Genomic DNA, 23,762 nt, shown 5'->3' on the forward strand with positions numbered 1-23,762 from the left:
TTCCATGGCCACGATGTTCACCAGATATCACTCCCTTGGACTTCTGTCTATGGGGTGATGATAAAGATATCGTGTATCGAACAAAGATACGGGACATTACTGACTTTAAGCAATAGATTTCTGATGCCATGGCCACCATTGACGAGGCTATGCTACAGCGAACATGGCAAGAAATCGAGTACCATCCTGATGTGCTTCATGCAACTAATGGTGCTCATATAGAGGTGTATTAAATGAGGTAGAAAAAACTTTGACAACCACTGATTACAATAAACCAAATCCGGTTAAGATATCTTATCAACTGCCTTTGTAATAAATTCTTAAAATTGTAAATAGACACCCTGTATTTTAGATTCCTTAGTGTCAATCCTACCAGCACTGTTCAGGTGGTGCTGGATCAGCTATATTTCACTTCATACAGGTCTTTAACAGTCTGACAGACACTAAACATCAGGTCTATTCTGAGCAGGAAGAACAAAAGGATAGCACTATTAAATTACTGTGAGACTGTATTATGGAACTGTGTTGTTGTGAATCTAATAAAGTTGGATACGTGACGGTACCAGCAGCAGATCAATGACTGACATCTTGTTGCATCTCTGTGATCGAGCACTCATTCCAAATCAACCTCTTTGGACTTCAAAGTTCGCCCTACAGACTGACAGATGAAGTCAAAGTTCAGGAAGATGTGATGGAAAAAGCACTGTGTCCAAGTTACATGAGTACTGCCTGCGTCCACACATCTCTGGATGTCTTTTAGTTTCCAGACCTCTGGACACAAAGCTAATGTTAGCTACAATACATGCTAACACTAAGGATGTTCTGTAGTTGTGTGGACCATCAGTAATCCACTGGGTATTCAGTTCCTCAGATGCTGCAGTGCATGAAGACTCTTATGTTCACTCTTGCCACCAACAGGACATCTGGTGGGTTTTATTTGTGGTTCAGACATTAGTTAGCAGCTGTAGGAAGTAAATAAACCTGGAGGACAGAGGCAGCTACTCGGTCTGATGTTCACCTGGACAGTGAGGGGTGGGGCTACACAAAGCTGGACCCCTATTGGTCAAGAATTACCAAACACAGAAATGGATTTACACCAGATGGGACCATTAAGGGCTTTATAGGAGGGAAGGGTTTTAACTTCTGCTCTGACAGCTGATCAACCCTCACATTCCAAATCTATTCATTTCACCTCAAGATGTTGACCATTTTATGTGGAAGCAGAAAACCTCTACATGAGAAATACGCAGACTGGATCTGATGCAAAGCTGTACTTTATTTCAAAGAGACAGGAGATACAAGGAGTTGGACTAAGGACCTCTGCGGTTGTGGCTGATGTTGTGGATGGATCAAGGTGCTGGGGGGGGCCACTGGTCCACAGATGTGTACTGGAGGTGCTGGTTGTGGAATTGTCAGCATCAAACCTCATCGCCCAAGCCCTACTGTCCATTGCGATCGTACAGCTTGTCATCATCGTACTCATCATCCCGCTGTTGTGGAATCCTCTTCTTAGTGGGAATCGTCGTTCTTGAAATTGTCATCATCCTCCTCGGAATCGTCGTTGTCATCCACTGGTGGTTGTCTCTCAAGTAATCGGAGTTCTGGTGGATGTGGCCGCCTGCTTAGTGGTTGTGGATGCACTGGAAGATGTTGCTTGCTGAGCTGTTGTGGAATTCTCTTTCTGGTTGGAATCGTCGTCGTCCTCAGAATCATCATCGTCGTTGTCATCCTCCTCAGAGTTGCCATCGTCTTTGTTGTCATCCTCCTCAGAGTTGCCGTCGTCTTTGTTGTCATCCTCCTCGGAATCATCATCACCATCCTCCTTGGAATTGCTGTCGCCATCCTCCTCGGAATCGTTGGATGTGCGGGTGGATGTGACTGCCTCCTGAGCTGGTGTGGGGAATCTGGATGTGGTCTTTGGCTGAGTAGTTGTAGAATCACTAGACGTTGTTGCCTGTCGAGCCGTTGTGGAGGATGTTGACCTCAGCTGTGTAGTCGTAGATGCACTGGATGTGGTCATTGGCTGAGTCATCCGAGATGCGCTGGAGTTGTCTGCTCAGCGGACGTGAAGGATCTGGATGTGGTAATTGTGGTCATTGATCCAGTTAATGTGGTTCTCTGCTTTGTGGTCAATGACACGCTGGATGTGCTTGGTGGCTGTGTAGGTGCAGATGTGGTTGTCTCTTGAGTAATCTGAGTTCTGGTGGATGTGGTTGTATGCTTAGTGGCTGTGGATGCAGTGGAAGTTGTTGCTTGCTGAGCTGTTGTGGAATTCTCTTTGTAGTTGGATTCATTGTCGTCCTCAGAATCGTTATCATTATTGTCATCGGAATTGTTGTTGTCATTGTCGTCATCCCCAGAATCGTGCATCCTTCTTGGAATCTTCATCATCATCCGGATGTGGTTGTCTCTTGAGTAATCGGAGTTCTGGTGGATGTGGTTGTCTGCTTATTGGTCGTGGATGTGCTGGAAGTTGCTTGCTGAGCTTTTGTGGAATTCTCGCTGTAGTTGGAATCATCGTCCTCGGAATCATCACCGTCCTCAGAATTGTCATCATCCTCGGAATCACCATTGTCATCCTCCTCGGTATCGCCATTGTTGTCATCATCCTTGGAATCCTCGTCATCCTCGGAATCATCATCATCCTCCTTGGAACCGCTGTTGCCACCCCCTGAGAATCGTTATCATCCTCCTCGAAATCGGTGTTGCCATCCTCATCAAAATCGTTATCGCCATCCTCCTCGGAATTGTCATCACCATCCTCGTCGGAATCGCTGGATGCACTTGGCCGCTGTGTAGATGCAGACGTCGCCTCCTGAGTCATTGGAGTTCTGGTCGATGTGGATGTCTGCTTAGTGGTCGTTGATGCGCTGGATGTGGTTGCCTGCTGAGCTGTTGTGAGGAATCTGGATGTGGTCTTTGACTGAGTGGTCATGGAATCACTGGACAATGTTGCCTGCCAAGCTGTTGTGGAGGCACTGGATGTTGACCTCAGCTGCGTAATCATAGGTGCACTAGATGTGGTTGTCTGTTGAGGGGAAGTCAAGGACCTGGATGTGGTCTTTGGCTGAATCTGAGATGCACTGGATAAGGTTGTCTGTTCAGTGCAAGTGGAGGATCTGGATGTGGTCATTGTGGCCATTGATCCAGTTATTGTGGTTCTCTGCTTTATGGTCAATGACACGCTGGGTGTGCTTGGTGGCTGTGTAGATGCAGATGTGGTTGTCTCTTGAGTAATCAGAGTTCTGGTGAATGTGGTTGTTTGCTTAGTGGTCGTGGATACGGTGGAAGTTGTTGCCTGCTGAGCTGTTGCGGAATTCTGAACGTAGTTGGAATAATTGTCCTCAGAATCGTCATCGGAATCGTCATCATTCTCATCCTCGGAATCATCATTGTCCTCATCCTCGGAATCGTCATCTTTCTCAGAATCGTCATTGTTGTTGTCATCTTCCTCGGAATCTCTGTCGCCATCCTCCTTGGAATCTCCATTCTCATTCTCCTTGGAATCGCCGTCGTCGTCATCCTCGGAATCATTGTCGTCATCCTCCTCGGAATCATCGTCACCATCCTCCTTGGAATCACTGGATGTGCTTGGTTGCTGTGCAGATGCAGATGTCGTTGTCTCCTGAGTCATTGGAGTTCTAGTGGATGTAGTCGCGTGCTGAGCTGGTGTGGGGAATCTAGATCTGGTTTTTGACTGAGGGGTCGTAGAGTCACTGGACATTGTTGGCTGCCGAGCTGTTGTGGAGGCACTGGATGTTGACCTCAGCTGCGTAGTCGTAGATCCACTGGATGTAGTTGTCTTTTGAGTGGACATGGTCCTTGGTTTAGTGGTCATAGATTCACTGAATGTGGTTGGTTGTTGAGGGGATGTCGAAGATCCAGATGTGGTCCTTGGCTGAGTCATCCAAGATGCACTGGCAAAGGCTGTCTGTTCTGCAGATGTGGAGGATCTGGATGTGGTCATTGTGGTCATAGATCCATGGAATGTGGTTCTCTGCTTTGTGGTCAATGACACGTTGGATGTGCTTGGTGGCTGTGTAGATGCAGATGTGGTTGTCTCTTCCGTAACTAGAGTTCTGGTGGGTGTGGTTGCCTGCTTAGTGGTCATGGATGCACTGGAAGTTGTTGCTTGCCGAGTTGTTGTGGAGTCCTCATCATAGCCGGAATCATCATCATCCTCAGAGTCGTCGTCGCCATCCTCCTCGGAGTTGTCGTCGCCATCCTCCTCAGAGTTGTCGTCGCCATCCTCCTCAGAGTCGTCGTCGCCATCCTCCTCAGAGTCGTCGTCGCCATCCTCCTCAGAGTCGTCGTGGCCATCCTCTACAGAATCGTCATCACCATCCTCCTCGGAATCGTCATCGCCATGCTCTACAGAATCGTCGTTGCCACCCTCCTTGGAATCATTGTCGCCATCCTTCTCAGAATTGTCGTCACCATCGTCCTTGGAATCGCTGGATGTGCTTGGTGGCTGTGTAGATGCAGATGTGGTTGTCTCTTCAGTAACTAGAGTTCTGGTGGGTGTGGTTGTCTGCTTAGTGGTCATAGATGCACTGGAAGTTGTTGCTTGCCGAGTTGTGGAGTCCTCATCATAGCCGGAATCATCATCATCCTCAGAGTCGTCATCGCCATCCTCCACGGAGTCATCGTCGCCATCCTCCTCGGAGTTGTCGTTGCCATCCTCCTCAGAGTCGTCGTCACCATCCTCCTCAGAGTCGTCGTCGCCATCCTCTACAGAATCGTCGTCGCCATCCTCAGAGTCGTCGTCGCCATCCTCCTCAGAGTCGTCGTGGCCATCCTCTACAGAATCGTCATCACCATCCTCCTCGGAATCGTCGTCGCCATGCTCTACAGAATCGTCGTTGCCACCCTCCTTGGAATCATTGTCGCCATCCTTCTCGGAATTGTCGTCACCATCGTCCTTGGAATCGCTGGATGTGCTTGGTGGCCGTATAGATGCAGATTTCATCTCCTGAGTCATTGGAGTTTTGGTGGATGTGGTTGCCTGCTGAGCTGTTGAGTGGAATCCACATGTGATTGTTGGCTGAGTGGTCATAGAGTCACTCGACATTGTTGTCTGCCGAGCTGTTGTGGAGACAGTGGAGGTTGATCTCAACTGTGTAGTCATTGGTGCACTGGATATGGTTGTCGGTTGAGTGAAAGTGGAGATTCTGTATGTGTCCTTTGGTTGAGTGGTCATAGATCCATGGAATGTGGTTCTCTGCTTTGCGGTCAGTGACACGCTGGATGTGCTTGGTGGCTGTGTAGATGCAGATGTGGTTGTCTCTTCAGTAACTAGAGTTCTGGTGGGTGTGGTTGTCTGCTTAGTGGTCATGGATGCACTGGAAGTTGTTGCTTGCTGAGTTGTGGAGTCCTCATCATAGCCGGAATCATCATCATCCTCAGAGTCGTCGTCGCCGTCCTCCACAGAGTCGTCGTCGCCGTTCTCCTCGGACTCGTCGTCGCCGTTCTCCTCGGACTCGTCGTCGTCGTCGCCGTCCTCCTCGGTGTCGTCGTCGCCGTCCTCCACGGAGTCGTCGTCGCCGTCCTCCTCGGAGTCGTCGTCGCCGTGCTCCTCGGAGTCGTCGTCGCCGTCCTCCTCGGAGTCGTCGTCGCCGTCCTCCTCGGAGTCGTCGTCGCCGTCCTCCTCGGAGTCGTCGTCGCCGTCCTCCTCGGAGTCGTCGTCGCCGTCCTCCTCGGAGTCGTCGTCGCCGTCCTCCTCGGAGTCGTCGTCGCCATCCTCCTTGGAATCGTCGTCGTCATCCTTGGAATCGCTGGATGTGCTTGGTCGCTGTGCAGGTGCAGATGCTGATGTCATTGTCTCCTGAGTCATTGGAGTTCTGGTGGATGTGGTTGCCTGCTGAGCTGTTGGGTGGAATCTAGATGTGATTGTTGGCTGAGTGGTCATAGAGTCACTCAACATTATTGCCTGCTGAGCTGTTGTGGAGACGCTAGATGCTGACTTCAGCTGCGTCATCTCAGATGCACTGGATGTGGTTGTCTGTTGAGTGGACGTGGAGGATCCGGATGTGGTCCTTGGCTGAGTGGTCTTAGAACCAGTGAAGATGGTTCTCTGCTGAGTGGTCAATGATGTGTTGAATGTGCTTGGTGGCTGTGTAGATGCTGATGCAATTGTCTCCTGGGTCTCCCAAGTTCTGGTAGATGTGGTTGTCTGCTCAGTGGTCGTGGATGTGTTGGATGTGGTTGCCTGCTGAGCTGTTGTTGAGAATCTGGATGTGGTCTTTGGCTGAGTGGTTATAGATGCATTGGACTTGGGGGCCCGCCGAGCTATTGGGGAGGCACTGGATGTTGACCTCAGCTGCGTAGTCGTAGATCCAATGGATGTAGTTGTCTTTTGAGTGGACATGGTCCTTGGTTTAGTGGTCATAGATTCACTGAATGTGGTTGGTTGTTGAGGGGATGTCGAAGATCCAGATGTGGTCCTTGGCTGAGTCATCCAAGATGCACTGGCAAAGGCTGTCTGTTCTGCAGATGTGGAGGATCTGGATGTGGTCATTGTGGTCATAGATCCATGGAATGTGGTTCTCTGCTTTGTGGTCAATGACACGCTGGATGTGCTTGGTGGCTGTGTAGATGCAGATGTGGTTGTCTCTTCCGTAACTAGTGTTCCAGTGGATGTGGTTGTCTGCTTAGTGGTCATGGATGCACTGGAAGTTGTTCCTTGAGGAGTTGTTGTGGAATCCTCATCGTAGCTGGAATCATCATCATCCTCAGAGTCGTCGTAGCCGTCCTCCACGGAGTCATCGTCGCCATTCTCCTCAGAGTTGGGGTCGCCATCCTCCACGGAGTCGTCGTCGCCATCCTCCACAGAGTCGTTGTCGCCATCCTCCTCGGAGTCATCGTTGCCATCCTCCTCGGAATCGCCTTCGTCATCCTCCTTGGAATCATCGTCGTCATCCTTGGAATCGCTGGATGTGCTTGGTCGCTGTGTAGGTGCAGATGCAGATGTCATTGTCTCCTGAGTCACTGGAGTTCTGGTGGATGTAGTCGCCTGCTGAGCTGGTGTGGGGAATCTAGATGTGGTTTTTGACTGAAGGGTCATAGAGTCACTGGACCTTGTTGCCTGCTGAGCTGTTGTGGAGGCACTGGATGTTGACCTCAGCTGCATAGTTGTAGATCCATTGGATGTAGTTGTCTCTTGAGTGGACATGGTCCTTGGTTTAGTGGTCGTAGATTCACTGAATGTGGTTGGTTGTTGAGGGGATGTCGAAGATCCAGATGTGGTCCTTGGCTGAGTCATCCAAGATGCACTGGCAAAGGCTGTCTGTTCTGCAGATGTGGAGGATCTGGATTTGGTCATTGTGGTCATAGATCCATGGAATGTGGTTCTCTGTTTTGTGGTCAATGACACGCTGGATGTGCTTGGTGGCTGTGTAGATGCAGATGTGGTTGTCTCTTCAGTAACTAGAGTTCTGGTGGGTGTGGTTGTCTGCTTAGTGGTCATGGATGTACTGGAAGTTGTTGCTTGCTGAGTTGTTGTGGAATCCTCATCGTAGCTGGAATCATCATCATCCTCAGAGTCGTCGTCGCCGTCCTCCTCGGAGTCGTCGTCGCCGGCCTCCTCGGAGTCGTCGTCGCCGTCCTCCTCGGAGTCGTCGTCGCCGGCCTCCTCGGAGTCGTCGTCGCCGTCCTCCTCGGAGTCGTCGTCGCCGGCCTCCTCGGAGTCGTCGTCGCCGGCCTCCTCGGAGTCGTCGTCGCCGTCCTCCTCGGAGTCGTCGTCGCCGTCCTCCTCGGAGTCGTCGTCGCCGTCCTCCTCGGAGTCGTCGTCGCCGTCCTCCTCGGAGTCGTCGTCGCCGTCCTCCTCGGAGTCGTCGTCGCCGTCCTCCTCGGAGTCGTCGTCGCCGTCCTCCTCGGAGTCGTCGTCGCCGTCCTCCTCGGAGTCGTCGTCGCCTTCCTCCTTGGAATCATCGTCGTCATCCTTGGAATCGCTGGATGTGCTTGGTCGCTGTGCAGGTGCAGATGCTGATGTCATTGTCTCCTGAGTCATTGGAGTTCTGGTGGATGTGGTTGCCTGCTGAGCTGTTGGGTGGAATCTAGATGTGATTGTTGGCTGAGTGGTCATAGAGTCACTCAACGTTGTTGCCTGCTGAGCTGTTGCGGAGACGCTAGATGCTGACTTCAGCTGCGTCATCTCAGATGCACTGGATGTGGTTGTCTGTTGAGTGGACGTGGAGGATCCGGATGTGGTCCTTGGCTGGGTGGTCTTAGAACCAGTGAAGATGGTTCTCTGCTGAGTGGTCAATGATGTGTTGAATGTGCTTGGTGGCTGTGTAGATGCTGATGCGATTGTCTCCTGGGTCTCCCAAGTTCTGGTAGATGTGGTTGTCTGCTCAGTGGTCGTGGATGTGCTGGATGTGGTTGCCTGCTGAGCTGTTGTCGGGAATCTGGATGTGGTCTTTGGCTGAGTGGTTATAGATGCATTGGACTTTGGGGCCTGCTGAGTTGTTGTGGTGGAGCTGGATGTTAACATCAGCAGAGTCATTGTAGGCATATTGAATATGGTTGTCTTTTGAGTGGACATGCTCCTTGGTTGAGTGATCATAGATCCACTGGATGGGGTTGTGTTTTGAGTGGATGTGGTCCTTGGCTCAGGGGTTGTAGATGCACTGGATGTTGTTGCCTGCCAAACATTTGTGGAGACAATGGAGGTTGATCTCAGCTGTGTAGTCGTTGGTGCACTGGATATGGTTGCCTTATGAGCTGTTGTAAAGAATCCGACTGTGGTTTTTGACTGAGTGGTCGTACAGTCACTGGTAGTTGTTGCCTGATGAGCTGTTGTGAAGGCCCTCGATGTTAACCTAAGCTGTATAGTTGTAGATGCACTGGATATCGTTGTCATTTGAGTGGTCGTGGAAAACCCAGATGTGGTCCTTGGCTGAATGGTTGTAGATGCACTGGACATGGTGGCGTGCTGAGCTGTTGAGGAGGCACTGGATGTTGACTTTAGCTGTGTCGATGTAGGTGCACTGGATATGATTGTCTTTTGAGTGGATATCGATGATCCAGATGTGGTCCTTGGCTCAGTGGTTTGACATGCATTGGATGTAGTGGTCTTTTGAGTGGACATGGTAATTGATTTAGTTGTTCTAGATTCACTGGATGTGGTTGTCTGTCGAGGGGATGTTGAGGATAAGGATGTGGTCCTTGGCTGAGTCATCCGAGATGCACTGGCTAAGGTTGCCAGTTGAGTCAACGTGGAGGATCTGGATGTAGTCGTCGTCTGAGTGGAAGTGGAGATTTCGTATGTGTCCTTTGGCTGAGTGGTCATAGATCCCATGAATGTGGTCTTCTGTTGCATTGTCAATGTGGATACAGATACAGATGCAGTTGTCTCCCGAGTGGTGGGAGATCTGGTGGATGTGGCTGTCTGCTCAGTGGTCATGTAGGCACTGGAGGTGGTTGAGTGCTGAGTTGTTGTTGAGGTGCTGGATGTTGACTTCAGCTGCGTAGTCGAAGATACACTAGATGTGGTTGTCTTTTGAGTGGATGTCAAGAATCCAGATGTGAACCTTGGCTGAGTGGTCTTAGATCCAGTGAATGTGGTCCTCTGCTGAGTAGTCAGTGACATGCTGTATGGGCTTGATGGCTGTGCAGATGTAGGTTTGGTTGTATCTTGAGTAACCTGAGTTCTGGTGGATGTGGTTGACTGATCTGTGGTTGTGGATGCGCTAGAAGTTGTTACCTGCTGAGCTGTTGAAGAGGCACTAGATGTTGAACTCAGCTGCATAGTTGTAGATGCACTGGATGCGATTGTCTCTTTAGTTGATGTGGTCCTTGGCCGAGAGGTTGTAGATGCACTGGACGTTGTTGCCTGCTCGGCGCTGGATGTTGACCTCAGCTGCGTAGTCATAGGTGCCCTGGATATGGCTGTCTTTTGAGTGGATGTTGAGAATCCAGATGTGGTACTTGGCTGAATGTTTATCGATGCTCTGGGTGTGGTTGTCTGTTGAGTGGATGTGGAGTATCCAGATATTCTCTTTGACTGGGTTGCCTTAGATTCAGTGAATATGGTTCTCTGCTGAGTGCACATTGATGCACTGGATGTGGTTGCTGACTGTGCAGATGAAGATGTAGTTATTGCTTGAGTAATTGTAGACATGGTGGAGGTGGTTGCCTGCTGAAAGTTTTTGGAGGCACTAGATGTGGTTGATGGTTGAGTAGACGTGGAGGATCCGGATGTGATCATTGGCCAAGTGGTTGTTGATGCCCTGGAAGTGGTTGTTGGCTGAGTGGATGTGCAAGATCCAGATGTGGACCTTGGCTGAGCAACCGTTGATCCAGTGAATCTGGCTCTCTCCTGAGTGGTCAATGACACACTGAATGTGCTTGGTGGCTGTGTAGATGCATGTGTGGTTGTCTGCTTTGTGGTCATGGATCCGCTGGAAGTTGTTGCCTGCTGAGCTGTTGTGGAGACGCTGGATGTTGATCTCACCTGTGTAGTTGTAGGTGGACTGAATATGGTTGTCTTTGGAGTGGATGTGGAGGATCCAGATGTGGTCCTTGGCTGAGTTCTCTCAGATCTGGTGAATGTGGTTCTCTGCTGAGTGATCAATGACCCACTGGATGTACTTGGTGGCTGTGTGGATGCAGATGTAGTCATCTCCTGAGTGATTAGAGATCTGTTGGATGTGGTTGTCTGTTCAGTGATTGTGGATGTACTGGACGTAGTTGCCTGCTGAACTGTTGTGGAGGTGCTGGAAGTTGTTGCCTCCTGAGCTGATGTGGAGGCGCTGGATGTTGATCTCATTTGTGTAGTTGTAGGTGCACTGGATGTGGCTATCGCTTGAGTGGCTGTTGAGAATCCAAATGTGGTCCTTGGCTGAATGATCATAGATGCTCTGGATATGGTTGTCTGTTGAGTGGATGTGGAGGATCCAGATGTGGTCCTTGGCTGGGTGGTCTTAGATCCGGTGAATGTGGTTCTCTGCTGAGTGATCACTGGTGTGTTGGATGTGGTTGTTGACTGTGCAGATGAAGATGTAGTTGTTGCTTGAGTAATTGTAGACATGATGGAGGTGGTTTCCTGCTGAGGGGACTTGGTGGCACTAGATGTGGTTGATGGTTGACTGGACGTGGAGGATCTGGATGTGATCATTGGCCAGATGGCCATTGATGACCTGGAAGTGGTTGTTGGCTGAGTGGCTGTGCAAGATCCAGATGTGGACCTTGGCTGAGCAATCATCGATCCAGTGAATGTGGTTCTCTGCTGAGTGGTCAGTGACACACTGGATGTGCTTGGTGGCTGTGTAGATGCATGTGTGGTTGTCTGCTTTGTGTTCATGGATACGCTGGAAGCTGTTGCCTCCTGAGCTGTTATGGAGATGCTGGATGTTGACCTCAGCTGCATAGATGTAGGTGCACTGGATATGGTTGTCTTTTGAGTGGATATGGAGGATCCAGATGTGGTCCTTGGCTGAGTGTTCATAGGTCCGGTGAATGCGTTTGTCTCCTGAGTGGTCCAAGACACACTGGATGTGCTTCGTGGCTTTGCAGATGTCGGTGTGGTTGTCTCCTGAATCATCAGACTTCTGGTGGATGTGGTTGTCTGCTCAGTGGTTGTGGAGAATCCAGATGTGGTATTTGGCTGTGTGGTCATAGATGAACTGGACATTGTTGCTTGCTGACCTGTTGTGGAGACACAGAAGGTTGACCTCAGCTGTGTCATTGTAGTTGCATTGGATCTGGTGGTCTGAGTGGAATTTGAGAATTTGGATGTATCCTTTGGCTGAGTGGCCAATGACTTGTCGAATGTGCTTGGTGGATGTGTAGATGTAGTTGTCTCTTGAGTAATCTGAGTTCTGGTGGATGTGGTTGTCTGCTCAGTGGATGAGCTGGAAGTTGTTCCCTGCTGAGCTGTTGTGAAGGTGCTAGATGTTGATCTCTGTTGCATAGTCGTAGATGCACTGGATGTGGCTGTCTTATGAGTGGACGTGGTCCTTGCTTGAGTGGTTGTAGGTGTACTGGATGCTGTTTCCTGCTGAGCTGTTGTGGAGGCTCTTGATGTTGACCTCAGCTGCTTAGTCGTAGATGCACTGGATATGGTTGTCCTTTGAGTGGTCATGGAAGACCCAGATGTGGTCCTTGGTTGAGTGGCCATTGAGGCCCTGGATGTTGCAGTTGGCTGTGTTAATATGAATGTGTTTTTTGACTGAGTGGTTGTAGATCTGCTGCATGTGGTTTTCTGCCGAGTGGTTGATGAGTCTCTGTATGTTGTTGTTGGCTGCCCAGTTGTAGATGTGCTATGTTTGGTCATTGATTGAATGGTTGTAGAGGTGCTGGATGTTGTTGTCTGTGTAGAAGCCGATGTGGTTGTTGTCTGAGTCATCGTAGATCCAGTAGACATGGTTTTCTGCTGAGTCATCAGTGACAATCTGGCTGTGATTGTTGACTGCGTGTTTGATGAGACTTGAGGCCTAGAGGGTCTGGATGTGATTGTGGTCACAGGTGTTGTAGATGTGGCCATTGCGTGCATGGTTGTGGAGGTGCTGAGTATTGGCAATGACGCTCTGGATGTGGTTGTTGGCTGTGTAGATGCAGATGTGGTTTTTGCTTGGGTGGTTGTAGATATGGTGGATGCCTGATGACTGGTCGTGGAGTCTCTGGATGTGGGTGCCAGCTGCATAGTGGTGAAGTCACTGGTTCTGATCATTGGCTGCATAGCTGTAGAGGCCCTGTATGTGGTTGTTGTCTCAATAGTTGTAGATGCAGTGGTCTGCTGAGTGCTCATGGAGGGTTTGGATGTGGTCCTTGGCTGCATTGTGGAGGTACTGGAGGTTGTTGTTGATGATGCACTGGACGTGGTTTTCTGCTGAGTGGACGATGACGCTCTGGCTGTGGTTGCTGGTTGCCTGGTCGATGAGGCTGTGGATGTCGTCATCGGCTGAGTAGTGGTGAAGGCACTGGATGTGGTCATTGGCTGTGGGGCTGTGGAAACTCTGTGTGTGGTATTTGGATCCTCAGACGTGGTTGATGAAGGAGAATTTGCGATTTCGTCTTCTGAATATGGCCCGTCTGGAATGTCGTAGAATCCCCACAAATCATAGATTATTGAATCATCATAAATGACTGGTGCGAATACAGGAATAACCGTGACTGTCGTGGTCTCGTCATCACGTGGAGGTTCCACCGTTTCAGTTTCCCCTCTCACCTGTCGGGGTTCCACATTGTGCCAATGACGAGGATTCACCACCCAGTCCCTCTGGTCCTGGTGTTGCAGAGCTCTGCGCTGACGATCCCGCCCATCTCCTCTGGCTGCACTGAAACAAGCCGCCAGCATCATGGACATCTCCCCAGCCGAGTCCAAATAGTTCACTTCAAACATGGAGTCCTGCACAACATTCAGCCGTTATCTGTGTAGTTTCTCATTCATCCAGGTCATGGTTATCCAAAGTTGTTTAAATCAATCCAACTGGACTTTAAGAAGGTTCCTTGAAGACGTTTCACCTCTCATCCAAGAGGCTTCTTCAGTTCTGGTGGTGGTTGATGTTGCCTCAGCTTTTGGGTGGACCAGTCTTTAAAGACTGGTCCACCCAAAAGACCCCACACCACACAGTTAGAAGAGCAACCTGGTGTATGCAGTTAAATGCAGCGAGGAATGCTCAGATCTCTACATAGGGGAAACCAAACAGCCACTTAACAAGCGTATGGCTCAACACAGAAGAGCCAGTTCCTCAGGACAGGATTCGGCGGTCTTCCTTCACCTCAAGGAAGAGGGACACTCATTTCAGGACACCAATGTTCAGATTTTGGACAGGGAGGACAGATGGTTTGAGAGAGGCGTGAAAGAAGCCATCCATGTCAAAGTGGAGAAGCCATCTCTGAACGGGGGGGTGGTCTGCGACATCATCTTTCGCCATTTTACAATCAGGTCCTTTCAAAACTCCCCAAAAGAACTACTCAGCAAAAATGACTCAGGTGAGGTGACTCATGCTAACGACCACCATTAGCATACGAGGGCTCGGTGAAACTCGCATTTCAACGACCCCCTTTGTCACTCCCTGGCTCCCATCGACCATTCTTGAGGAGCCAGGTGGGCTTTGGCAATGGTCATCGGACTGTGAATAATACTGACCACATCTCACAGAGGTTATAAGCTGAGGCAACATCAACCACCACCAGAACTGAAGAAGCCTCTTGGATGAGAGGTGAAACGTCTTCAAGGAACCTTCTTAAAGTCCAGCTGGATTGATTTAAACAACTTTGGATTCAGCTGTTAGTTCTCCACCCAGCTATGACAAACTGGATGGTGGATCGCTCCATCCTTACCTTGTCTGCCGGTGTGGAGATCTGCACCAACACTGGCCCTGGAGTAGTGGTGGTCTGCACCCTCCCAACCACCACATCTTTCCCCAGAGCCTTCACCTTCTGCAGTCTGCTTCCCTGAGGCAGTTTCACAGCCACTTCTGTGCTCCTGCAGCTCACCGCCGGCAGGGTCCACGTTGCAGGATCCTCACAGGCGACCACAGCCGTCATGTTCTCCCGCAGCAGGTGGTCGAAGTAACGCAGCTTCAACTGGTGGAACCACGTTCCATTTGAAACCTGTGGAACAGACCAAGTCGTCACCAGGCAACAGTTTGTCATTAGCTGGAGATCATCCAGGAGTTCCACCGTTTCTGGTGCCTTTGGTCTCCAGTCTCGTTCCACTGAGTAGAAACTCGGTGACAAACTCAGCACCCAGAGATTTACCTGTGACGTCACATGGCAGCTGGTGTAAGGCAGCTTCAGCAGCAGCCACGGCCCCACGGTCCCAACAGAACCATCACATCCCTGCTGCAGCCACGCCAACCTCCTCCCATCTGCAGAGACACCATCAGAACCAACAGGTTAGAAGTCACATGATCTCAGACGGAGACTTTCCAGGTGAGTCCATCTGACAAAGGTAACAGGTGGATCCACTGACGGAGCTGCACCAGGCTTCAGTGCTCTTAAAATATGTTTAGACTCACCAAGAAACATCAACCCAACAGCTGCCTTCATCTTGGAACTACCAAAACTTCTAATGAAATTATGTTCAACCAACAAACTACACTGAGTTCAGGGAATTAGTTCCTTATTTATTTCTTTACCTTTATTTAACCAGGAGAAATCCCAGTGAGATTAGGTACCTCTTTTTCAAGGGAGTCCTGGTCAAGATGGGCAACAGCAAATACAAAACACAGTTACAAAATTACATAGTTAAAACACAATTAAGACACGAACAACAAAAACAATTTGTAGATTACATTTACAAGCAAATTATGACAAACAAGTGCATGTTGTGGAATCGGCCTCAAGAATGCGCAGTTTGGATTTAAAAGCACACAATGAGATGAACTCCGTTAGTTTCCAGTGTTTCTGCAACATATTCCATGCTAAAGGTGAAGAGGAAAAAGCCTTTTTACACAATTTAGTATGGGTATGTGGAACAGAAAGCAGCAAATGATCTTGTGAACAGGGAGTGAAGATCAGAACTTTTCTGTACAGTCAGAGAACAAATGTAGGAAGCAGTCGTTCAAAGTTTTCCTGATATATGAAAGTATGCCAATGATGGATCCTTCTGGTGGCTAAAGCAGCTGTCCCACCCCAGAGTAGAACTGACAGTGGAGCGTCAACACTTCACAGTTCTTAATAAACATCAGAGAAGTAAACAGTGTCAACCATCCATAGCATTCAAGTACAAAAGATCTCTATAATCAAATACACACAGAAAAGTCACAGCAACAACCCTCTTTTTACACTAAAAGAAAAACACAACTTGCTTCGAAAATAAAAACTCAGTTTTAGCCTCAGGTTCTACACAAGATTCTCCACATGTGGCTTGAAAGTGAGGAAGTCATCAGGTACTTATACACATGAACCACCTCTAGTTCATTTCCCTCCAGTGTGAACACTGAGGGAATCATCTGCGGACATGTCCTAGAGTTGGAGAACAACATCAGTTTAGTCTGGTCTGCATTGAGAACAAGTTTCAGGTCAAGTAATGAGTTCTGGATGGCAAAAAAAAGCTTACTGCAGGGATCCAACAACCTGAACAAGCACGAAATAACTATCATCAGCTTAAAAATCATTTAGACCCAGACCATTGCTGTAAATAATGAATGAAAGGGGACCTAATACAGAAACCTGTGGCACCCCCTTGTGGACAGTAACAGATTCAGGCCATCATATTTAATGCACTGAGCCCTATTGCTGAGATAATCTGTAAACCAAGCGACTGCATGCCCTGAGCGTCCCAAATGAAGGAGTCTAAGCTTTAAAATATCGTGGTCAACAGCACTGACAGATCAATAAAAGTGATGCACTGTGTTGTTTCTTATCAAATGCAACCGTAATGTCATTCAGCACCTTCACTGCAGCTGTGATGGTGCTGTGTTTTTTTTTTAAATTTTTTTGGCCAGTACTGAAAGAGTAGATATTGGTCTATTATTAGTTAAATCGCTGGGTTATGGTTAAGAACGGGAGAACAGAGCTAATTTGTGCATGAGGAGATGAGGTCTAAAGAGTCAGGAACTTCTTTTAAAGCCCACTTTTATAGACTTGCTTTTATGTGAGGTTTACTTTTAGCTTTAATTAGTTCTATTGTGTATAGTGTTATTTTAGATGTTCTCTCTGGTTTTATTTTCATTTTAGCTGTCTGGTTCTTTGGTGTGATGTCTTCTTTCTAATTTTTTTGACTTAATTTTAACCCTCAGTCTCATTCTTTAATTTTCAAACTGCCTAGTTCCCTTGTTTGAGTTGCATGCTAATCTAGCTAATTATTCATTTATTGTCATTTTTACTATTTATTTTAACTGACTGCTTTGACCTGTCTCCAATATCTTGTTTGATTGTCTGTGTTGCATGTTTTAATTGTCAAAGCTTTGTGAACGCTGTTCTTAAGGCTGCTATAAATAAATTTAATTCCAAACACAGGTAACTTCATTTTTTTCACTATGAGGTTACAAGGGATTGTAATAGGCTCTGCTACAAAATCAGCTGCCAGTTTCAAAAAGTAAGTATCTATTAAATCAGGTCCAGAAGGTTTTCTATGGTCTACAGCTTTAAGGGCTTTATGGACTTCCTGAGTGATGAAAGGTATGTTAACTCTTCGGGGCCCTGGGGGGACAATTTGACTGAGGTCCATTTTTGACTAATTCTGATTTTACCTTTTATATTTCACCTTAAAAACTGTTGATCTTGCTTTGCTTGGTGTCTTTTTTTCAGCACAACCTTACCTGTGTGATTCTACAGTTATTTATACATTTTTTGATATAATGTATGAACACACTTGACCTAAAATTGCAGAAAAAATACAAAGTCCAAGTCGTAAAAAGTTAGATTTTCTTACTGCGGACACCATAAACATGTGTAAAGAATCCTTTTCAGAACTTAGAATGCAAATATAAATTGTTTATGTCATAAAATAATGTGCAAATTTAGCAGTCAAACAGTTATATACCACTATTTGCACTAAAATGCAGGAAATTTTAGGCGCCTTTGCACAACTATTTACAAAATCATCAGGAGTCACAATAAAATTTTACATAAATGAATTTGTGCCACTCCAAAAAAACTTTTTCTGTCCACTACAGTCTCTGCAATGGCAAAAACAATAGAAACGGGCTTTAGGATCATGGGGAGAATCTGGAGTCCTGGTGCTCTCCATTGCTGGAACATTATTATTATTTTACATCTGAAGCAAAGTCTTCATTTCCTGTGCATCTTGTGTCTTCTCTGTGTCTGGCAGACAGAATGATCTGTGTCCAAAGCCAGTGAAGGACGTGCTGCTGTCTGAGTGGAGCTGAGAGCTGCTCTCCCATAGAGTTACAACTGTCCCCTGACTAGAGACAATGATAGAAAGTTCCAGATCCGCACTTTGGCCGTCTGTCCTCTGTGTATTTCTAGAATATTCCACTGTCTTCCTAGTAACACAGAGACGTTCACACTGGGAGTGTCTCTGTCCCCCAGCTGCTCCCAGTCAGTGTGTCTGTCCTCCAGCTGCTCCTAGTCAGTGTATCTGTCCTCCAGCTGCTCCTAGTCAGTGTGTCTCTGTCCCCCAGCTGCTCCCAGTCAGTGTGTCTCTGTCCCCCAGCCGCTCCCAGTCAGTGTCTCTGTCCCCCAGCCGCTCCCAGTCAGTGTCTCTGTCCCCCAGCCGCTCCTAGTCAGTGTCTCTGTCCTCCAGCCGCTCCCAGTCAGTGTGTCTCTGTCCCCCAGCTGCTCCCAGTCAGTGTGTCTCTGTCCCCCAGCCGCTCCCAGTCAGTGTCTCTGTCCCCCAGCCGCTCCCAGTCAGTGTCTCTGTCCTCCAGCTGCTCCTAGTCAGTGTGTCTCTGTCCCCCAGCTGCTCCCAGTCAGTGTGTCTCTGTCCCCCAGCTGCTCCCAGTCAGTGTCTCTGTCCCCCAGCTGCTCCCAGTCAGTGTGTCTGTCCTCCAGCTGCTCCTAGTCAGTGTCTCTGTCCCCCAGCTGCTCCCAGTCAGTGTGTCTCTGTCCCCCAGCTGCTCCCAGTCAGTGTGTCTCTGTCCCCCAGCCGCTCCCAGTCAGTGTCTCTGTCCCCCAGCCGCTCCCAGTCAGTGTGTCTCTGTCCCCCAGCTGCTCCCAGTCAGAGTGTCACACGCAACTCAGTCACGTTTGGGGAAATCCAGTTGACGTTTTTACTCCAGAGAACACCAGGTTTGTGAAAATCCGGTTTGCATTTTCTGTCCTACACCAAATCTCACTCTAAGGTCCTGTGTGTGTCTCACAGCCAAAGTGTGAGAGTTGGCAGCCCTGTGTTTCTCTGTTTTTCTAGCCAGCACTTTCAACGAGAGAGGACTCTCCACTGAGTGCAAAGTTCAATGTTTAGTCCCGCATAAAAGACGCTGGAAATACGCTCGGGTAAAGTTCGGTAAAAAAACGTGGCATTTATTATTGATCATAACTCTGGTTTTTTGACGCCGGCACGTCACTAGGCTCCTGAGGGTTAAAAGGCTCATCAGTGAACACTGGGAGGTCTGTGCAGGGTTTCCCAGAGACAACTCCCACCAAGTCAAAGAAAGAGCCAGAAGACATAAAATGCTCACTGAAACAATTTAATACCTCCATTCTATCATAGACAGGAAGAGAATCCTTTAAAACATAGGCAGGTAGAGCCTGAGAACTGGTGCTCACAGAAAGAAAATCAACAACCTTCCACAGTTCCTGTGGATTATTCAGGTTCTCAGTGGTGACAATTAGTACAGGAGGTCCTCGACTTACGTTGGAGTTGTGTTCCTACTGATCTATGCGAGTCGATTTTCACCGCAAGTCGGAATTCCGGTGAAAATGTAAGCAAAGCCGTTCCATGCATCACGATATCGATCAGTTCTTCATAAAGTCATGAATACCAATGACTTTCATGCATGTATGAATCATTTTACTAGAAGATAACAGAATATTGTAACAGACTGGTATTGTTGTTGAGGTTTCAATGCTTATTGTTCAGTTCCAGATTTACCTAATATCAGTGAACGTGCCATGTTTAGTTAGCTCACCTCTGATTGGCTGAGAGTCAGCAGTAGAGAGAGCTGGGAACGGCGGCTAATTCTGGAGCTAAGTTATGGGGTTTTTCTAGTTATTCTGGCGTTGGCTACGGCCCACAGTATCCTGTGTGAAGGTTCAATAAACCAGCAGAGAACCAGATAAAGTCTCACTCATTCATCACAGAGGGTCACTACAATATGTTGACCTGTTTTTACAACTTGACCCATGTTGGTCGGTGTTTCTTCCTGTTCACAGCATTTTATTCTATTTTCACTTCCATGGAGATGGCTTTCCTCTTCTTCCAAGAATCAGAAGAGTCTGACTTACGCTGGGAGCCATAATGAAGGACAAAAAGTTAGTGAATGTAGCACAATCCAAGGTGGAGTACAACCACAGAATGGAAACAAAGCCGTCTGATAGCGCTGTGTGACGACGTATTCATCCGATCCGCTTGTCAACTAGTTCCACATAACCAGTTCTGATGTGGCGCTGTAAGTCGATGTCGTAAACCGAGGACCCCCTGTACTCTGATTTGGCGTTCTTGATTACAGAAGGGCATTTATTTTTTAGTTGTCTGAAAGCAGACCAGTCAGGGATACAGCCTGGTTTCCTTGTCTTGGTCCAAATCAGGTTATGCTCATAAATATCTGCCACCTCTGGGCAGAAACAGGGATGTTGTCACCTCTTTTCCCTGGATCTCCTTAATGGGGCATGTTTATTTACAAACTGTAAAGAACAGCCAAATGATCTCTCCCTCAGGGATTAGTCCCATTTTCTTCCAATATAGTTTATTCTGGACAAAAGGTGCTTTAAAGATTGGAACGCTTCCTTTAGGCAGATGGAGGCCAGTAGCACCCAACAGCAGTCATAAAGGACTTTAACAGTTTCCACATTCAGTACCAAAGATTCCAGCTGTTTGCAGATGGACTCAGAACTACTGAGGCTTTAAAGCTTGATTTAACAAAAGTAGCAACACCTCCACCTTTCTTAGGCTTGTCGGTACGATAAACATTCTTTCATGTTAATATCTTTATCGTAATAGAGTCTGTCGGCAGAGTTTCAGAAAATACAACAATATCTGCATCTGTTGATTAAACCCAAATCCTGATCATGTCCGTCTGGGATAACAAGCCGCACACATTAAGATAAACCATTTTAAGACCAGACAGGGATTTAAAATCAGATGGTGTCTGAACCAGGGTTAGGCTGCACATTACCTGATAAGAGCAATAATAAGACAAACAATCTCTGCCTTGGAACATTACACAGTGAACCAGACACTGGATATGTTGAAACCAAGCAACACCTGAATGTGAAGCATTTGTACAAAGCTAGAAGGCTGTGAAGTGGAAGTAAGTCTCTGGGTAGGTCAGGTTTATGTCCTGTGCCAGATGAATGGTGGTTGAACAGGTTGACCAGCAGCCATAGCACAGGTGCATTCATGAGCAACATCCACAGGACAAACGCGTTGGTAGATGTACTCACCCAGGAACGACCGCCTTCAAGTCCCAAACAATTAATAAACTGAATGAAGTCAGAAGAAAAGGCATCGTCCACAACTCTCAGCACTGATCGACGTAGAGTGAACAGATATCAGCAGGTCTCAGAACAGTGAAGAAGGCTTCAGCAGAGCAGCAGTGGAGGGTGAAGGGTTCCAGTGCTCAGATCAAACCACAAGAACCTGCTGAGCTGCAGTTCAAGGCTAGACGCAACCATTCTGCAGCAGAAGATGATCCGTGGAGCCGATGTGCTGTAAACCCTGTTCCTGTGCTGCTGTCAGTTCTCGGTTGAAGGCGAGTCACTCTGCAGCTGAACCCTGGGTCTGTTAGCGCCAACTAGAGGGCAGCCTCAGAAACAGAGTCAATAGGCCACAACACAAAAACTTGAAATACATAAAGAGCAACATAAAAATCTTTTCCGAGAATGAGAAACCCTAAAATGGTTGACACTGAGCAGATAAAGGACACGATGCTTCACTTCCCTGCAGCAGAACATCTCCAAGCAAAGCCATTTTATTTACTGCATTTGCAGCAGAAACAACCTGATTCCTCACAGTTCACTTCTTCCAACTACTATTATCTCATTGAAACAGGAATCAAAGGGTTCTTGACTTCATTTTCTTGATAAAGTAGCTTTTAAGAAATTCATCCAATCAACACTTTAGTCTGATTAACTTTTATTTCAGCTACAGTTGTGTATTTGAACACATTTAAACCCTGAAGTCAAATTTGGGCTCAAAGTCAATATTAAGATGATGCAGTCAGCAACATGATGCCAACCTGACCCATCCAGATCATGTCTGAAGCTGAAGTTCGATCTGAATCAGTCTCAACTTTTACCTTGTAATCATGCAGTTCAGTCAGCAGAGGGAGCAGCTCCCCTCACTTCCTTTTTACCCTCCCTGTTACCTGTCTGCAGGTGAGGCATCATGGGGACCACAAAGAGCATCAGAGGCTGAACACTGAGATGAAGCAGAAAGCTTCCAGAGCCTCTGTGGAGTGAGGCGGTGCAGCAGCAGCAGGTGGATCAATCAGACTCACCTTGCAGATGCAGGTCAGAGTATCGGATGAGCGACAAGCGAACAGAGAGTGACGTGTCGCTGCAGAGAAACTGCGGTCGGCCCAAATCTGATGCATCTGCAGCATCTGCAACACAAATGTTCACTTTTTACACTTTCAACATGTGGCCACATTTCCCTCCAAGCTCTGCTCTCTGCTCACTTACACCTGCTGTTTATCACGCCCTCTCTTACCTGAGCTCACCTCAAGCAGCAGCATTTTTACCTTTCACAAACTTCCACACCAGCACCGGCAGGAGGCCTCCCCCGCTGCGGGTCTCCATCGGCGGCTCGGAGTCCGAGATCAGCGCCTTGGAGCCGGCCAAAGCCCCGTGTGCGTCCCGACGCGGTTCCTCTGCCGTGGTGAGCCGGGCTAGAAGCACCAAAGCGGGCCAAACCCAGGCCATCGTCATCCGTCTGTTAACCGCCGACATGCTCCGGTCCACTGCGCTGCTCTCTGCCCGCCGGGAAGCACCGAAGAGCGGCTGGAAGCTGCTGCAGACTGCCGCCTCACCTGAGGATGATAAAGCTGCTGAACACCTGGAGCCGCCTGCTGATTGGATAATTAGAGGAGGAACCTGAGCCGCTGCTCTGAGCAGCTGAAGCTCTTTCACTTCTAACTGTCCACTTTATTGAAGTCCTGGCGGTGAAACAGGGTCACCATCCCAACAGCAGCAACAAGGAAACTTCTTCTCACTGTAACCCAAAGAATCCAGACATGGAGCAGAAAAACCTGCAGCTAAATTCAGGACAAATACATCCCAATCAGACTGAATGCATGACGTTCTGGTTTTCATTGCTTTACATTTTGTTGCAGTTGAAATCTGTTCTCCAGATTCCTACATATGTACACAGGACACGTGTCTGTTTGGAATTTGATGAAAAAAAGGAAATAAAATACATTCTTTCTTGAGTTTGTGTTGAGAGTCATTTTGGTTTAAATCCCACATGACCACAGAGATAATTTTAATTCTTTTCATGCTTGATTGTTTTTTTTAGACCACTTTGTTTGTGTTAATGTCTTTGGCATCAGTTTTGGCAAAGCTGTGCTCCCATAATGCATCAACAACGCTCTCTGTACAGAAATTACAGTTAGGACCTCAATGACAAATATTATTATTGTTGTTGTTGTTGTTATTATTATTATTTTGCCTCCAATCAGTGATGGGCAGCAACACAGAGTCTGATGCGTGATGATGATGATAATTATTTTTATGAAGCAGTATAAGGTGAAAGAATCACACGTGTTAACTTAAAGTCTGGAACATATAATCTGTTTTTCATCAATGAGATCAAACTTGTCACCTTCTGATTGGACTATTACCTGATATTATTTTAGAAAAAGCTGAATTGATCACTTTGAACAAGTGGGAGAGCAGGAAGCAGCAGAAATGTAGAGAGGAAACCGATTTTCTCTGGAGGTGTTGGAGAAAGAAGATAAAATATTCAAAATATATGCACAAGAAACAGAAATACAGGCAAACGAGTACAGTGGATTTGTGGATTACAGTGTGAGGTTGTATATAAATGCAACACAAACAGAGCTGTAAAATACTTTATAGCCAGAAAAGTCTGAAGATTGACCACATCAGCAACAAGGAGGAGAGCTTTGTTTTTAATATATATAAATTATACATATACACTACTGGCCAAAAGTTTTAGAACAGCTCAGTTTTTCCAGTTTTTTATTGTACTATTGTATTATTGTTTTTTATTAACTCATTTAACAATG

At 47.6% G+C, this 23,762-nt stretch overlaps 2 protein-coding genes across 2 annotated transcripts; both read right to left on the bottom strand.

Annotated features, from left to right (window-relative positions):
* Positions 1–1,256: 1,256 nt before the first annotated feature.
* LOC111568612 (transcription initiation factor TFIID subunit 11-like) lies at positions 1,257–2,039 on the bottom strand. The gene has a single exon (XM_023270326.2). The coding sequence runs from the start codon at positions 2,030–2,032 to the stop codon at positions 1,586–1,588; it is 447 nt and encodes a 148-aa protein (XP_023126094.1). The 5' UTR covers positions 2,033–2,039; the 3' UTR covers positions 1,257–1,585.
* A 310-nt stretch (positions 2,040–2,349) lies between these two features.
* On the bottom strand, positions 2,350–22,773 carry LOC111568596 (serine-rich adhesin for platelets-like). Its single transcript, XM_023270313.3, has 5 exons — positions 22,257–22,773; positions 22,014–22,118; positions 14,707–14,816; positions 14,287–14,559; positions 2,350–13,348 (listed from the first exon to the last, which is right to left on the bottom strand). Exons 1-5 carry the CDS (start codon positions 22,462–22,464, stop codon positions 2,351–2,353), a joined length of 11,694 nt encoding a protein of 3,897 aa, XP_023126081.2. The 5' UTR covers positions 22,465–22,773; the 3' UTR covers position 2,350.
* Between the last annotated feature and the right edge of the window lie 989 nt (positions 22,774–23,762).

The sequence above is a fragment of the Amphiprion ocellaris genome, chromosome 17, assembly GCF_022539595.1.
Source record: "Amphiprion ocellaris isolate individual 3 ecotype Okinawa chromosome 17, ASM2253959v1, whole genome shotgun sequence".
NCBI lineage: Eukaryota > Metazoa > Chordata > Actinopteri > Pomacentridae > Amphiprion > Amphiprion ocellaris.

Excerpts from the sequence above, each read along its gene's own strand:
- LOC111568612 (XM_023270326.2), bottom strand. The coding sequence starts at position 2,032 with ATGACTCAGCCAATGACCACATCCAGTGCATCTACGACTACACAGCTG.
- LOC111568596 (XM_023270313.3), bottom strand. The coding sequence starts at position 22,464 with ATGTCGGCGGTTAACAGACGGATGACGATGGCCTGGGTTTGGCCCGCT. Across the intron at positions 22,119-22,256 it reads GGTGTGGAAGTTTGTGAAAG|ATGCTGCAGATGCATCAGAT; the intron begins GTAAAAATGCTG and ends TTTGTGTTGCAG. Across the intron at positions 14,817-22,013 it reads CTCTGACCTGCATCTGCAAG|ATGGGAGGAGGTTGGCGTGG; the intron begins GTGAGTCTGATT and ends GTGTCTCTGCAG.